At 59.0% G+C, this 17,333-nt stretch overlaps 1 protein-coding gene across 4 annotated transcripts in view; it reads right to left on the bottom strand.

Annotated features, from left to right (window-relative positions):
* Positions 1-17,333, bottom strand: part of KCNAB2 (potassium voltage-gated channel subfamily A regulatory beta subunit 2) — an 84,906-nt gene that overhangs the window by 42,248 nt on the left and 25,325 nt on the right. For 3 of the 4 annotated variants that reach the window (XM_042996984.1, XM_042996982.1, XM_042996983.1), the window contains exons 2-3: positions 9,381-9,509; positions 8,148-8,189 (exon numbers count right to left, since the gene is read on the bottom strand). In XM_042996984.1, coding sequence (XP_042852918.1) covers positions 8,148-8,189; positions 9,381-9,457 — 119 coding nt within the window. In that variant the 5' untranslated portion in view covers positions 9,458-9,509. The remainder of the gene's footprint in view (positions 1-8,147; positions 8,190-9,380; positions 9,510-17,333) is intronic. The other variant, XM_042996985.1, reaches the window with a different exon arrangement.

Below are 17,333 nucleotides of genomic sequence, written 5' to 3'. Positions count from 1 at the left end.
GGGAGCCCGGGCCCCCGCAGCGAAGGCGCCACGTCACAGCGCTCCCCGGAGGTGCTCGCAAGGTAAAACCAGGTTCGGGGCTGTCTCCCGGAAGGGGCAGGAGCACATCCGTCATGGAAGCAAACGCTGGTGTGATTTTGCTAGGGGAGCCCACCCCAGGAGCGCCCTATTTGTTTGCTCGCAAGCCTCATCAAGGGAAACGATATCCACACACACGTTCTCTGCTCGCAGGCACCGTGGCACCTGTAGACTCTTTGGGCCCCGTCCTCCATGAGGATTAAGTATGTCACAATCCACAAATTTTGCAGTAGAAAGACTGAATGGGATGCGGGGTGGAAGGAGCGGGGTGACAAGGGGGGGACAGGGGTTCAGTACAGACAGGGAGAGAGCAAGGCTAAGATGGGAGGAACCATCACTAAATAGTCATCCTGGGGGCACCTGGGTGGCTCAGTCGGTTGGGCGTCTGAGTCTGGCTCAGGTTATGGTCTCACCGTCAGTGAGTCTGAGCCCCGCATGGGGCTCTATGCTGACGGCTCAGAGCCTGGAGCCTGCTTCGGATTCTGTGTCTCCCTCTCTCTCTGCTCCTTCCCCACTCATGCGCTGTCTCTCAAAAATGAAGAAACGTTAAAAAAGAAAATAGTCGTTCTGAGTGATGGCTACACTCTCTCAGAAACTAAGAGCAGCACAGATGTCCATCAACGGGGAGACAGGTTACATAAATGATAGTCCGTCCCAATGATGGGACTTGTGCGGCCTTCAGTGAGGTTTCTCTACATGGGCTGATGATGCAATGAATCCTAGGAGACAGTAATAAAGGAAGAAAGGAAGACGCGTGTGCAAGGAATGCTACCATCTGTGTTAATGGATGTACATGAGTGAGTGAGTCAAGGAACGTGGCACCATGGCTACGCGCTGAGGACACGGTCGTGGGGCAGGGGGGCTCTATGATCCGGGGACTCCTGTCGGCACCTGACCGCAGCCCTCTGCCCGGGCTCAGATGCCTGCAGGACGACCCCCGCCTCATCACCGAGCACAGAAAGTGACATGGAAGTCATCATTTCAGTTGGGTCAGCAAAGCAGGGTCCCGGAGCCCAGCCCTGGCAGCTGGAGGAACCAGCGTGGTCCCCACCTCTGCCCCAAGAAAGAACAAGCTCGATTATCCGTGGGAAGGGCAAGGAAAGCTGTCCTGGGAGCCGAGGCAGCTGCAAAGGCTGCGGCCCCACCCCCCTCCTTGGGGAAGCTCTCCACCAGCACCCGATACTTCATAGCCCCCTTTCCCGCTGCAACTGTTCTCCACAGCCGTGTCCTCACCTGACCTGCTAGAGTCTTCTCTAATCATCTTGTTTGTTTGTTGCATTTGAGCCCCTGAAGGTCAGGTCCAGGAGGGCCAGGACCTTTCTGTCCACTTTTACCACTGAGGCTCAGTGCCCACAGCAGAGACCGGGCCTTCCCACTGGGCTGGCGGTGTGGACAGCACCTGGCAGGGGTGGGCTGGCCCCCTGACTCAGGCCCAAGGCACCAAGAAGGATGCCTTATCCTGGAGGGTGTGGTGGGGGGCTCTGGGGCCAGGACTCCCATTCACTATGGCTCGGATCCACAGGGAGGGGGCCTGCAGGGCCCAGGACCTCTGGCCTCCCCCAAGGGTTTGGACTAAGCTCTCTGATGGATGCTAAAGCAGGTGAGGATGTCCCTGGCGTGAAAATCCCCATGTTCCAGCGGAATCACTCTGGAGGCAGAGGAGGGGCGCAGGGCTCCAGGAGGGGGGTTGTCTTAGGAAATGGAGCCACGGATGCCTCCAGGGAGCAGTGCTGCCCCTCCTTCCCTCCCTGCCTGCTGACTCCTGGCCCCCTCCAAGCACCGCCCGGGGTGGGGGCAGGGCAGCGTCGGACAGCTGCTTTAGATGTGGCAGTGTGGCCGGCTGCCCATCCTGCAGGGGGCAAAGGCAGGCCAGTTCTGGCTTCCCTGGGGGTCCGTCCTCAGAGAGAAGAGCCTGGCAGGCCGGAGCTGCAGGGAGCAGGAAGCAGGCACACAGGCCCAGCCAGGCAGAGATCAATAACCATTAGCTTTCAAGACACCACCCACAAACAGCAATCCGGTCTGGTGTGGCTCTGGAGGTCCAGCCAGGGTCCCGGGGCTGGGGTGACAGTGTGGCTGAGCACCTGGCTGTCACCCACTTAGCGAACACAAGCAGGCACCCTGACGGCTTCGAGGCTCAGTCTCCATGTCTGTGAAGTGGGCCCAGCAGGGGCTGATTGCACCCGCTGTCTAGACAACCAGGCAGGGCTGTGGGTGCGGCTGGGCGCATGCCATGTGCGGGGAAGCGGCCGTCAACAGTGTTGCAGCGTGGTGTAGGATACCAGCTAGGATAATCGGGGTGGTGGCAGTAATACACAAAGCGAGGTGGAGGGGACAGAGGCTGGAAGGCAGGGTGGGCCTCTGGAGAGGGCACACGTGAGCGTGGGCTTCTGTGATACGAGGGAGTGGTGTAGATACCAGTTATTACTAGAAAAGGTTGAATAGGATTAACGTAGACCTTAATAAACGACCCGGGTCTCGCAGAGAACACACATTCCTTATGAGACGGGGGCAGGGCAGGGTGCACCGTCTCTTGTGGGGGCTGGGGTCTCCCCTGCTTGTGATCTCTCCTTACAGCGCTGGGGGCATGGAAGGCACGGAGAGTGTCCCCATGATGCCAGGCAGGCTCTGGCTGAGGGACGCAGAGAGGTGGGGCGTGGGAGAGCACGGTGGCCCTGCTGGGGGGCCGCAGGGGTGAGCACCTGGTGCCCACGAGCAGGTTTGTGGCCAGACGGCCACGCACAGTGCGAGAGGAGCTAGGACACGTTCCTCCTCTCCTCTGGGGAGGCAAGACCCCACCGAGGAGGAAGGATACAGAAGGCACAGAGGGGCTCTGACGGTCAGCAGTGCTGCCCATGGGAGAGGACAGAGTCCAGCTCCTGGACAGCCTCACGCTGGGGCTCATTCCCAGCCTCCTCCTGGGATGACTGGGGGCAGGCTGGGGTCATTGGACAAAGGGGTCACAGGGAGACACTGCCAGAAGGGAGCGCCCACTGCCGGGGCTCCTGCCTCAGGCCCTTTGCTTCCTAGGGCTCAAAGGCGCAGTGACCCTGACCTCGTGTTCCTCCTCCTCAAGATCCAGCCCCCAACCCATCTCAAGAGAAACCCGCCCCCTCCTCGATAGCCCTTGCTAATTATGAGGCGCCTATAGGTTCGTCCCTGAGCCGGGGCCTGCCTTTTGCAAATCTATTCTTGTGGAGGGAGGGCTCAGGGGGATTCCAGTAAATGAACACCGTGACACGGAAAAACCGAACTGAAGGCATCGACCTCATTAAGTCAGTGGGGACCACGACCGCCCCGAAGGGCCTTCCACCTGGAATTTCTGAACTGTGGTCTGTTGACTGAAAGCCACCAAGGCATGAAACGTGAGGTTCGGAAGGAATCCTGAACAGCTCTTTTAAACGGTGACATTTGTCTCGATCTTAGAGAAACCAGCCCGAGTTCCTGAAAGCGGGGTTGCAAAGGAATACGGCATCATTCCGGAGCGCAACTTTAAAATGCACAGCAGCGCGTCAGGGCAAAAACAAAACCACCTTTGCTGGAGAGCAGTCAGCGAGCCAAGGCCCAGACAAGCGCCCCTGCCTCCCCCATCCCAGACCCTGCCCTGGCTCCCTAGGCCATGTGTTTCCAGACAGACCTTCCTGACAGCCGCCAAACCTCCCTGCTGTCATTCTCGGGGCAACCTCGACAATGCCAAATCCTAATGGTGACCCCAACGAGGTGTGGCTGGATGTCTGGGCCTCCCCCAGGCAGGAAGACGGACGGTCCCAGCCGGCAGGTCTGGGAGGCAAGCTCACTGAAGCGGGAGAAAGCCCACCATTCCTGCCTCCCACTGTCACCCTGCAGTTACTTAGGGCTGGCTTTTTTTTTTTTTTTTTTTTTTAGGTTTTCTGCTTTGAAAAAAATATAGGGGATCTGATTTCGGATCAGCCAAATGCACCCCCAATACTGTCCCTCTGTGACTTCCATTCCTGGGCCACGTGTCCCCAAGCAGCAACACCCCCCCTCCCGCCCCCCACCGCCGGAGACAGCAGCTGCCCCTGGACTCCTGGAGCTGAGGGGGCCACTCACCTGCCTTCCTGGCGTCTGCTCGTTAAAAAGGACACAGTCTAGTTTATAGGGTTCACCAGGTGAACCTGACGCTGTTCACCGTACAGCGTGCTGTACGGATCTGGCGCGGCAGCTGGTTCATTAGGGAGTGTCACTGTAGGACGTCAGAAGCAATTGGTGAATGAGAAGCGCCCCACGAGGGTCGAGTTTGGAGGCAGGGAGTCCATTAGTCTATTAGGGCGTTTTCAGCTCAGTGAAAGGCTGAATTATTCACGAGCAGCGTCTCTTTCCCCTAAAAGCCCGGGAAGTGCACTCCCGCGGTGCAGCCTGGCCGAGGCCAGCTCCCGGCCTGTGGGGCTGGGAGGGGGCACCCACTGGGGTTCTGGCATTGCCTGGGGCTCTTTCGCCCACCAGACCTCCCGTGCCCCCGAGGGCCAGGGACACCACCCACAGGTGGAGAGCGGCAGGCCCTGCTTTCCGGTGATCTGAGGCCAGGACCCGTGCTTGCAGCTCGGGACCCCCACCGCATTCGTATGTCTGCAGTAAGGGATCCCACAGCGTGTGACCACCACCCACAGTGAAGGGGCTGGGGGTCTGGTGAGACCTTCAGCAAGGCAGACGGATGTCCCTCTACCCTTCTGCTGGGACATGCCCCAGTCAAGGGTGCTTACCCTGTCAGTACCTTTACATGGCCAGAAAGTTCTGGAAGTCTGCTATTTGAACACCACGCTACCACTCCTTGCAGGCAGGGGTGCAGGGGCCCCTCCTCACGGCACACATTCTGATCTGGGGTTTGAGGCTGAGCTCTGGGCAGTAGCCATGCTGAGCCCCTGTTCCAGAGTCACGACCCTGGGGGCGTTTCTTGTCATCCTAGGATCCCAAAGAAGTCTCAGCATGACACGACCCTCCAGCACGAGAGATCCTGGATGGAGGCTGAGTGGCTGTCCGATGACAAACCTACATCTGGCGACTACGACCCTGCTGGGGAACTGCTGCTCGGGACCCGGAGTAGAAAGCAAACAAAACGGGAAGCAGGCTGCGAAAGCCAGGCAAACGCCAGCAGGTTTCTACCTGGAGAGGCCCCAGTGACGGGGCCGGGTGGTCCCTCTCAAAGGCGCCCACCTGCCACGTCAGCTCCCTGGCTTCTATGTCACAGGGCCCACCGCTGGGTGGTGGCATCAGCCTGCCATACCCTGACACACCCTGTCTCCTTCCCCCCAGGCCCCGCACCCCTCTGTCAACTCAACATCCTCAGCACCAGCCATCAGTCACCTGGAGGACATGGTTCCTGACTTCCTGTCCTCCTGCCCTGCTGCCCTTCACTCCATCATTCCTGGGCTCCCCCACCCAGCCTTTCCACCTGTCGTCTCATTCCCTGCTGCAGCAGAGCTCTGATCCCTGCTCAGACACCGTTGATGGCTCCCCATTGCCCACTGAATGCAGTCCAAGCTCCCTTGCTAGGCACTCACGGCCCTTCCCCCTCTGACCTCCATCTTCCTCTCTAGTCTGGCCTCCTGTCCCTCTCCATCCCGTCCCTCACGGCCGGTCTGTGTAACCACCACCTCCTGTTCTTGGCACCTTTCCAAGCTGTGGCTCAGGCATCTCCTGGAAGGTTCCTCCTGGGCTCTATGTAGGAGTCTGCCCAGCCCCCAAGGCCCCGCTCAAAGCCATCATGCTGTCTCCTCCATGAAGATTTCCCCGACTCTCAGTGGGCTGTGCCCACGCCTGGCCTTCCTCAGAACGCCAACAGCTGTTTACACTTCCCCCACGACACGTTCTGCCTTGTAGATATTTTAGTTATTTGGGTTCTGGGGTAGACTGCATTATGATGCTGGGTCCTCTACCCGCCTCTGCGTCACATGACTATAGTTCTCCTGGGGTGGGAGGGCGGGAGAATATCTTCCTGCCCTCGGACATCTGGCGTGGTCGTGAGCTTTGCTTTGGCCAAAAGAACGAGTGGTGTGCCGGTTCCAACCGTGGGCCTTCGAAGACATTACATGATCCTGCTCTTCCTCTGACACTTTTGCCGGGAACAGCCTCTGGTTAAAAACGATGGGAGGATGAACACCTGGGCCCTACCTGCGGCTCAGACCAAACCCAGCCGAGCCCACATGAACTGACACAGACACGTAAACAAGAAATACACGCTTCTCCTTGTAAGGTGCTGAGTTTGGGGCCTGTTTGTTATGAGGCATTCTCTGGGAGAGCTGACAGATACAGGGTCTCACCTCCCTTACTAGTCTGTGAGCCGCCCCAAGGCAGGGCGCACACCTTGAACACCTCTGCCCCGTTCGGGGAGGGGTGGTCACTTGGCAGGATGCTGCCGATGGACTTAACCCTCTGGTAGCTGTGTCAGGGCCCAGGTGACAAGGATGCCCCACTGTGAGTGGCACCCAGTATATTAAACACAGATCCAGCCTCTTTAGAGGTCATAGTCGGAGACCCCCACAGGAGACACCTCGGTGTCTGTGAGTAGCAGCCACACTGGAGCTGCAAAGGGCAGGACGGCCAGAGCCTGTGGGCATCAGGGACAGAGGTCGGCGGATCTGGGGTGCAGCTCTCCATCAGGGCTCGCCTCAGGGTAAGACAGCCTCTTGGGCACAGGGGGGTCAACCAGAAGGTTCCCCAGGGACTGGACAACAGGTTGGATCTGTGGGGCCCCGAGGGCCAGCAAGGGGAGTGGGACCCTCCTTCACTTTGGCTCTGTGATACCTGGCAATCTACTCGTCCCGTCCCGTGGCGGGGCCCCTTAGGCAGCGGTCTGTGCCACGGCCCCGCCACCCACCCTGTCATGCCTCTCCTCCAGGGTCTCAGAGGATGCAGCTCGAAGGCATGTTTGGTCCCAGTGGTCAAGTCCTTCCGGGACAAATATCTCGAGCTCGCCCTGATACACCATGCCGTCATACGTACGTGATGGCAAAAGTGTCATCCGAAAAAAGCATCTGCAAGCCCAGGTTCAGATCTAACTATTTCAGGCAAAATCTCATCGAGCAACAATTCCAGTCACCATTTTAGGGTTCTCCGTAAGGAGTGAGACCCCACGGGAGGCACTGGAGTAGTGGCGAAATCGGCCCGAGGACCCAGACCCGCTGTCACGTTCAGAGGTGCGGGGGGGCTGTGGGAATCCAGGTCCCCGTGTCCTCCGGGGGGTGTCGGCGGCGACCGCCCCCTGGCTCTGCGCTGGTGGGTGTGTGCGACCCTGGGGAGGTGCTCCTGGACACAGACCTCGCAGGCCCGAATGCCAGGACAAACACTGCGCACCAGGGCCCTGCCCCCAAGAGCCACGTGGTCCTGAGGCTGGCGGGGCTGACCCGGGGCTCCCGAAATGTCAAAGTAAATTTCTGGAGTTATAGCCTTCCCGAGGAGCAGCCACCTTGGTGGCTCCCCTCCCCACTGCACAGGTGAGCTACAGGCTGCCGAAGGGACTCACCCGGGAGGACTCTGCTGGCTGACCTGCCTTGGACGCACCTGGACGCCCTGTCCCTCTGGGGCACAGCCTCCGACCCAAGAACACGCTGTGCTGATTCAGCAACGGGGACGCGCACCAGACAAACACCAGCAGGTCCGCCCCTGACCCGGGTTGCACCAGAGCCACACGCCCGGGAGGCGGTATCGAACTCTGATTACAAGTCAGCTCACATCCAAAGAAAAGGGGAGAACGGTTGGGTTCGCCCCGTCTCTTTTACTCTAATCACCCAAGAAGCACAAACCCACGAGAGACAACAGGAGACAGCCACATCCGCCGCCCCACGAGTGAGATTTTAAGGTGGATCTGGTGAGGGCTAAGCAGGTATCACAAGTCCGTTTGCTCAAACGCAAGCGAACTCTAGAGATCAGCGCACACACGGAAGCGGCTTCACGCTGCTCATCAGAGCCTTCCACGGGGCCGTGTGGGTGGCCACCGGAGCCCGTGTCTTACTGGAGAGGTTCACCGGCACACCCGACCTGCACGGGGCGTGGCCCTCCCACCCGCTCCCCTGCCTTCAGCGTGCGGGTCTTAGGGAAAACGGAGGGCTCGTTACCTGTAAAACTGGAGCTGTCTTTTGGGGCTCCCATACCGAGTACTGCGGACAGCGATGGAGGACAGAGCAAAAGGAGAGAAAGAGAGAGAGAGAGAGTCCACAATTGGCATCAGCCACAGGGAGGTGCAGGCGACGGCCCCGCGGGACACACCAGTGACGGCCCCGCGGCCCGGCCCCTCCCCGCTCAGCTCCGGGCTGTGGGTCGGGAGGACGCGCGCCCGCGTACCAAGTGCTCGGTGGCAGCGCCACCTAGTGGCACAGGGAGGCGGAGGCCCGGCCTGGGCGGACGCGGGGTCCTCGGGCGCCCAGGCTCATTCCCCACACGGGGCGGGGGGGGGGGGGGGGGGGGGGGGGGGGGGGGGGGGGGAAGCGAAGACAAGAGGTAAACCTCTGGGTGACGGTCTGGGTTTTAACGAAACCTGCTTTAGAACGACAGTACAAAACCCTCAAGCCGAGAAGCTGCCGGCCACCCCACGTGCTGGCGCGTCTGCATGTGACCATGCGGTTCTTTTTAGGACTTGGATGAAGGCGAGACGTCCCCGTTCCCTGTGGGCTCTACAGATACTTGCTCTGATCAGGCCCTAACAAATTTTGACAAAGGCCCAATCCATCGGGACCGATGGGCCCCCCTGGTGTCCCGCCCGGGGCCCCAATCTTTCAGGACAACCACTGCCATCTGGGTTCTGTGCTCCGTGCCCGGGACAGCAGCCTTCACCCAACGCCTTGGCGTGCCCTCCCTGTGGTTCAGCCTGGGCTACTTTCCAAACGGAAAGACCCAGAGCTGGATTTGGGAGGCGGCCCCCACATTAGGGAGGTAAGGGTGCCTGGTGAGCAGCTGGATGCCTCCACCCTCCTGGTGCAAGGCTCTGAGCCCCCTCAAAGGGGGCTGCACGGCCTGTGATGTGTAAGAAACAGGAACTGGAGAGGGTCCCCCACTCGCTTCCGGGCCTGCCACCTCCAAGATTTCAGGGGAGTCAGGGCCAAGTCTACTCCTGGCTTCACCCCTCTGGGAAAATCGCGGGCTTTTCCGTCCCACTTTGGTTTTAAAAGTTTCCATTCCTTTCCCTGGAGAAAGAGCTTGCCTACATGCACCTCAGAGTCCTGTGGGCCTCCCTCGATCTTTCCCTCTGGGCCAAGGGGTGGGGCTGGCCTCAGGGACCCCCCCCAACCAGACGCAGGACTGACCCCGAGAGTGGCCCAGGTGGCTGGGGTGGGGGGGGGCGGGGGAATCACCTGTAGATCATGCCGGGGGAGCCCGTCTGCCGCAGAGAGAGCCGCGCTGGGGAGCCCGTTGTCGATTCCGGATACATGGAGCCTGTCTCACTTGTGCTGACCTGCCCTCTTCTTCACGGACGGAAGATTCTGGAGGAAAAGCAGAGTAGAGGGGAGGTGGTTCAAAAAGGGCAGTCTGGTTTGCCCAGAAGGCTCTGTGATCCTGAAGGCCCTGTATGTCGGGCACCTGTACCCCCCACACCAGAGGGACAGACCGGCCCATGGGGGCTCAGACAAGGCGGGTGGTCAGGTTCAGTAGTTCTCCCTTCCGCCTCCCCAGCTGCCTTCCTGAGGGTCCGGGAGCCCTTTCCCGGTGGTGCCAGGGGAAATCTGTGGACTTAGAACTCTGGGCTGTCTCCCCTGTCCCAGGAAGTGGCACCACCACCACCACCCAGGCTCATCCCTGAGCCTGCAGATTCCCAGGTGCCCCGGGGCAGCTTCCAGGAAGGCAGCCAGTCGGATAACCCCGGCTCCAGAGACTCACGCCCTCCCCGTGGGTGTGCGCCGGACCTAGTGACCTGCTCCCGCCCTACAGGACATGGCACAGGTCACAGGATGTCACTTCCATCATCAGGTGATACAGGCCGTGCCTTCTGTCTTGCCCGCAGACTCTCTCCCTTGCTGGCTGTGACGACGCGGGCTGCCGTGCTGGAGGGGTCCGTGAGGCCGGGAACTGAGGCCCTCAGTGCAACCACCCACAGAGAAGTGACTCCTTCGAACTGCGTGAGCTTGGAAGAATATCGTTCCCCAGTCGAGCCTTCAAATGAGACCACCTTGGCTGCAGGCTTGTGAGGCCCTGAAGCAGACGACCCTGGTGAGCTGTGCTCTGCCGGACTCCTGACCCACAGAAACTGAGTTTTCAGGCCCTACGCTTCCAGCAGTATTTTTATGTAGCACCACGTAACGAATGCAACAGACGTGTCTGTCCGTTCGCTCTTCCCCCTGCTCCCCACAGGCTGAGCCACCATCATGTCACCTGGACCTCCTGACTGCTCTCCCTCCTTCCATTTCTACTTTAAAAGGAGATTAGGTCATGCACCCCTTTCTTCTCTTCTCCGACAGGCCAAGGGCACATCTACCACAGGGCCTTTGCACTTACAGCTCCTTTTGCCTGAAATACCCTTATGACCGACCTTCTCGTCGTTGGGTCTCCTCTGGGAGCCCGCCTCCGACTATCATGCTCAGGGGTTCTCTCCCAGCACCCTGCCTGCTGTCCTGTGTAGTCAGCACCAGGGACCTTCTTGATGGTCTGTCCCTGAGTTATGAGGTCTTAACTCTCTCTGGAGTGCAAGCCCCACCAGCACAGAAAGTTTGCTGGTTTTGTTCACTGTTACATCCTCTGTGCCTCAAACAGGGCTTGGTACTCAGCAGGGATGTAATACAGGGTTTCCAAAAGAGTGATGGTCCTCTGATCCAAAATCACCACGCCGATGGGCTTTAAAAGGATGGTCTGGGCTCAAAACGCAGCCCCGCCTGCCCCCAGCGGGGCCTCTCAGTGAATGCCCATCACTCTTCCTTCTGCCAGGACGTGACCCTCCTGCCAGCAGGAAGCAGGCTTTCTCTGGACACATTCCAACCCCGGCAGAGGGCTCGTAGGTAGTGCAGGTTAGGTCTCACTCATCACTCAGCTCTCCTCTGAGTGAGGGGCGTGCGCATGTGTGTGAACATGCTGGAAAAATGGGGAGAGAAAATGCAAATCAGAGTCGCTACAGAGATAGCCTCACGGAAATGACGGAAATGATGCAGACAGCGAAGGTCCCCAAAGCTTTCTTCTTTTCCTTTCTTTTAAGTAGGCTCCACGCCCAGAGCTGAGCCCAATGCGGGGCCCAAACTCACGACCCATGAGATCAAGACCTGAGCCGAGATCAAGAGTTGGATGCTTAACTGACTGAACCATGAAGGTGCCCCCCGCCCCTGCAAAGTTTTATTCTTAAGAAATCTCATTCAGAAAGAAATGACAAAATGAAAAAAAAAAAATGCACTTAAATCCTTAAAAGAAATGCAGTAGATCCTTGGCTGATGCCGAATCCAGTCTTCGGGCTTATCAGCTGATTCCTCATGACCTGCGATGCTGTGACCCAGGCTCACCTCTCCCCAGGCCCCAGGCCCCTTGTCTGCTTGGCCCTGTCCATCCACACCTGGTGGATGGCTCCGGGCAGACCCTGAGGGCCTGCTGGTGACCTATTCTTTTACTCTGGGGTCCATCAGGGTCACTGTCACCAGACGGACCAGCCTGACTGCCCCCACCCAAATCTATGCAAGAAAGAGGCACGGTGCCTCTCCCGCAGAAAGAGGTCAGTTACACAGCTCCAGGGGAATTGAGTCCTGCAGCTTTGGGGGTGGAAGTCCTCAGAGGCAGGCTCTCCTCTGTGCCCATCAGGTGCTCCTGGGGTTTGCTCTGCCAGGTGGCTCAGGGGACGAAAGCCAACCTTCTCATGAAAGTCGTTAACCTTAAGTCATTTACTGGCGCACAGAATGTCTGTCGAGGCCCTACTGTGCGCAGGTGCTGGTGGCTGCCTGTACAACACGGAGCCCTGTCCGTGGACAGGAAACCACAGCCACAGAACTGGGGGTCCCCAGAGTGCCAGGCATTGCGTCCAAACACGGTGGTCCAGAGGTCACCGGGGAGGAGGGATGGCCACAGGGGTGGGGGACGCAGCATGTCCTCACAGGGTCTTGTGGAAGGGGATGGGGCCAGGCAGCCCACAGCAGGCGGGACGCCTGTGCCCTTCACTGGGGGATGTGACCCAGCCCACACCCCACTCTCTCCTGTCTGCCTTTCCCTGGGTCCAGTTGCTAAGCGGTGGTGTCTCAACCCCCAGCCTGGGCACTCAGGGGTACTTAACTCCCAGGATTCCAGAACCACAAGCTCCGTCTGAATTGGGGATGGTTGTGGGGACCAAGAGTCTCAGATTCCACAGATATGGGGTGCGCCCAGGAATCTGCATTTCTAACTAGTCCCCCGGGTGATGCTCGTGCTCCTGGCTCAGGGACCACGCTTTGAGGACTGCTGGCCCACAGCCTGGGTCCCGGACCAGGAACTGGCAAATTAGCAACAACAGACCAGATGCAGCCTGCCGCCTGTCTCTGTAAGGTGTTACCGGAACACCTCCGTGCCCGTCAGCTCACGAGCCGCACCTGTGTCTGTGCTACACTGTGACACCGGGCCACCACAACATACCGTCTGGCCTCCAAAGCCTAAAATATTTACCACCTGCCTCTTTACACAGCAGGTTGCTGACCCGGCTGTAGGCCCCACCCCCGCCTCCAGCATGACGCTGGCGCGCCTCTCCCCTGAAGTCCCCAACACGTCCTCTGCCACGTGACTTAGAACCTTCTGTTTCCCCTCCTATTGCCACCTGGACGCCTGGCCACGGCCACGGCCACGGCCACGGCGCCCGCTTGAGCACACACCCCACTCCCGCCCGCACTCAAGAGCATCTCGACTCTCAACGCGGATTCTTTGTCCTCTGTGGAGCACTGCCCTCCTCACGCGGTCGCTCATTACTTCTCGCATCTTAAACAACAAAAAGCACAGCTTCTTGCATCCCCTTCCTTCTCCACCAACTGTCCTCCTTCCCTCCTTCCATTCACGGGAAGATTCCTCAAAAGAGCTGTCCTTTCTGGTCCGCAATTCTCCCTTCTGCCTCCGCCGCTCTCAGGAAGCTACTCTTGCCAAGGTCACATTCCTGTTGCTAAGTCTGATGGTGCCCACGGCTTGGGGGTGACGGCGGGGCTGCCCCCACCCTCCGGCTCCTGGGACGCACGCTTTCTTCCTGTCTCCCCGTTGCTGCTTCTCAGTCTCCTTGGCTGCCCCGTTCACCTCTGCGACCGTGAATCTCTTTTCTTTTGCATCACAAGAAGCGTCTCGTATTTCCACCTGTCTCCTGTTTCTGAATCGAGTGCTTACACCGGAACCCGTGCGACTGTACCTCCAGGTCCCAGCTTCCCCCCTGGACCCCAGACTCATCTATTCAACTGCCCTTTGGGCATCTCTATAGGGTGCGGAGCAAGTGTCTCGGATTCACTTGTCCCACGTGGAGCCCCTGGCCGCCGCTACCCCGGCTCCCCCGTTATACAGGCATCTTCAGAAACATCCAGAATCCCATGCTTGCCCCAGTGGCCCCTACCACCTCCTCTCCGGTCCAGGCCACCACCTTCCCTCTTACAGTCCTCACAACAGCCTCCTGATGGGTCTCGGCTTCCACCTTTACGCCTCAAGGTCTACTTTACAGGAGCCAGAGTGATCCTACTAGAACATCAATCAGATGCCATTACTTTGCTCAAAACCTTCCAGTGGCTGCCCATTCTGTCGAGAGGGAAGGCCTGAAGTTCACCAGTGGCCTCGGTGTCTCATGAACCCACAGACACTCCAACCTTCGGGCTTCCTTCTGCCGGAAGCTCTCTGACCCCCCGTGAACCACCCAAGGCCCCCTCTCCAACCTCTGCCTCTTTGTACAAAGGTCACTTTTTTGCTGACTCTTCTTCGGACGCCTTGTCTTAAATTGCAAACCCCATCTCCCCGTGTTCCTCTAATCCTCTCCTGGTCATTTTTCTCCTTAGCACTGTCACCTTCCAACATACCTTCTACTTCACCTAGTGTCCCAGTTGTGGGCTGTGTCTCCCTCCCCTTAAGACACCAGCTCCATGAATCTGTCTGCTGTGTTCACACCTGTGCCCAGGAAACACTCAAATATTTGTTGAATGAATGAATGAATGAATGAATGAATGAGTCTGACTCAGCCTGCTGAAGGCTCATCCAGGGAAAGCAGAGGGGAAGGGGCCAGGCGTCTGCATTAAGGGCAAACAGACTGCCCGCGGTGCTGGGTGGGCCTGGGGACCCTGGCCGCATGAGGGACAAGGGCAGTCTTCTCTGGAGGGTGCAATGCTCTGTCGGTCCCAGGTGTGGTACTCAGGGCAGCTACAGGGACAGGAAAAATATGGGCTCCAATCAGGGAGGTGCCCCTGAGTAGGCCGCCTGGCACACTCCTCTCTACCTCGCCTGGACTCCGAAGGTCAGGCTCCCCTTGGAGCCAGCGGCCAGCTCCCCGACCTGCAGCCAGGCACTGGCCACGCCCTCATGCCCACTTCACGAGAACGACAGGCCTCATTCCTCCTGGGGGGCTGGTGCCTTTGCCACCTCCTGGGGAGGGAGGGGGACCCGTGAGGTTTTCCCCTGCCCCCTGCCTTGCATTCGGCTGGCCTGCCCAGAGCCCTCCTCCTCGTTTGCAGCTGCCACAGTCCAGGTAGGAGAGACCGCGTCTGTCCCGCGGCCATCCCGAGGGGCCAGCGTCCCAGCAGGAGGCTGCTGATCCCAGGGATCACGGAGGAAGGGAGGCTGGGAGAAAGGCTTCAGAAGCCATTTGAGAGCCTACCTGGCCCAGGGTGCAGCCTGGAGGTCCGCAGTCTGGGCCCCTCCGTCCCCTGCACTTCCACTTGTTCTGGATGTGACCTTGAGCAAGCCGCCTGACTCATTCTCGGAGAAACTGAGGCATGAAACACTCACAAAGCCCTGCCTGTACTTTCTCACGGAAGCAGAGGGAAGGAGTGAAAACGCTTTGAGCTCAGGAGGGAAGAAAATGGGTAGGTCCCAGCTCTCAGACGGTATGGGAGGGGGGCTGACAACGACGGCAGGCCCCCCAAAGCCCAGGGCTCCATCTGTGGGCACTGCCTGTCTTCTCCTCAGCTTACTATTCTGCAAACTTTCAAACATCATTGAGGTTGTAAAGAATCAGCACAGCAAGGAACGCCCATATGCCCTACGTTCTATTCCCTGATTGTCTGTATTTTGTCTGGTTTGTACACCTGCTCTCTGTCCTCTCTCTCCCTCCTCTCCCTCCCTCGCTCTCTCACTCACAGGCAGGGCTCGCGCACAGTCACATGCGCACACACACACGGCCGCACATACTTTGGCCAATGGCGAGCAGTGAGGCCGTGTCAGCTCCAGCCTCAGCCGCGGCAGCCTTGCCTCCACCATCGCCACGGATGAACGCACCCCCTGGTCCCCCAGGACTGTCGCACGGAAGGTGAATGGAGCTGTGAGCCCTCCTGGGAGTATGTTCTACTGGCTTCAGCCTTCAGACCCATCCTCGTTACATGAAGTTACGACTCGTGAGTCACGGGAGGGACCTCCAGTTGGCGGAAAAAGCCTCCGCTCGTCTCACCGCCGTAGATTCTGGAGCGCAAGAAAACCGGGCAGTGGGAAACGTCATTTAGCACAAGCTCCTGAGCCCTGGGTCACAGTTCCTGACTCAAAGCCTCACCAGAGCCACCACACACGCTTCTATCCTCCTCCAGGGCTGGTCTGATGACACAATCCCGCCTTGTGGGTGACCCGAGGAGACCATTCCAGGTGTCAGGGAGGGAGGCAAGGTCCGGTTGGGCTCGGATCTGCTGTCTGACCTGGGGCAGCTCTTTCAACCTTCCTAAGTGTCAGTTTCTCCATCTGTGAAATGGGATAATGGGAGTTGAGGAGGACCTGACGTGCTAACGGGTGGGGGTGCGCTGGGAGGGCCGCGGGCTGGGATCCACCTGTGCCTGGCCCTGGTGGACAGAAGGTGCCGGTCCAGGACCTGGGAGCCCCTGATCATACCTCCTTCCTTAAGGAGGTGTGCACCACGGGGCACAGATGTGCCCCTGCCTACTCCCAGGCGGTGATCTCATCTTCTTAGGGTCCTCAGATTTGCTACCACATCTGCTTTTCCCTCACCGCCTCTCTGCTTTGCCCGTGGGGGCTGCTCGTCTTTTCCCCAGAAAAAGACGAACCCCTTGTGGATGTGGCCAGCCACATGCAGAGATGATTCAGCGTCATAGTGGGACCTGTGTTTCTTGGGCCGTCTGTGGTTGCATCCCAATTCCTGATCATCCTGGAAGCTCAAAGCTTCCAGAAGGCTTGGCCCCACCTAGTGGAGGATTTAAGAATTACAACACTGGGGGCCCCTGAGTGGCTCAGTGGATTAAACATCCAACCTCGGCTCAGGTCATGATCTCGCGGTTTGTGGGTTCGAACCCCACGTCGGGCTCTGTGCCGACAGCTCGGAGCCTGGAGCCTGCTTCGGATTCTGTGTCTCCCTCTCTCTCTGCCCCTCCCCTGCTCGCACTCTGTCTCTGTCTCTTTCTCAAAAATAAACTTAAAAACAAAAAGAATTCTAACACTGCATGAGTTCATCTATTGCCACGTGACCCGGGTTAGGGCTGGAAACAAAGAATTCTCATGTGGCTTTGGCAAGTCAGGGATTGGGGGTTGTCCCGGCCGGGTAGCTCTGGCCCAGGGTCTCTCCTGAGGTTGCGGTGAGGGTGTCCTCTGGGCTGGGGCTGGAGACGCTAGATGTTTCACACACAGGGGTGAGCAGGGGCCCCCTTCCCACCACCTGGGTCTCTCATGCTGAGGCAGCTGGCTTCCTCCAGAGGGAGGGGTGGAGAGAGAGAAGCTTCAATGTCTTTTATGCCAGAGGCTCAGGAATTTTGTTCTCTTGGCTGCAAAGGCCAGCCCTAATAAGGGGGCAGGGGCGAGGACCCGGAGGTCTGGCGCTGGTCATTACCGAGACACCAGCGATGGATGATTCCCCATGTTTACTCCTTCCCCATCTCCTGTGAGACCCCTGGACGTCGGCTCCGCCAGGGCAGGGAGCTCTGTCTCTTTTGTTCCCCGGTGGGTCCGAGTGCCCAGAGCAGCACCAGGCACACGCTGGGCGCTCGTGAACACTGCCCGAGGGGGAGAAGACAGGAGAGGTTCGTGCTGTTGGGGGTGGAGGACGTCGGGGGGCTCTTCCCAGAAGCCTCGGGGCTCGGGGCTGGGACTCAAGCTCCTGTCTGTCGAGCTCACCTTACTTTGCGTGTTGCTACTCCGTCCCTGGAAATCCTTCCTGCCAAAGCCCCGAAGAACCACTGTGACTATGACATAGCGTGAAACCA

Source organism: Panthera tigris, chromosome C1, assembly GCF_018350195.1.
Source record: "Panthera tigris isolate Pti1 chromosome C1, P.tigris_Pti1_mat1.1, whole genome shotgun sequence".
NCBI classification, from domain to species: Eukaryota; Metazoa; Chordata; class Mammalia; order Carnivora; family Felidae; genus Panthera; species Panthera tigris.
Note: the sequence above shows the minus strand (reverse complement) of the source record. Positions and strands in the feature narration are given on the sequence as shown.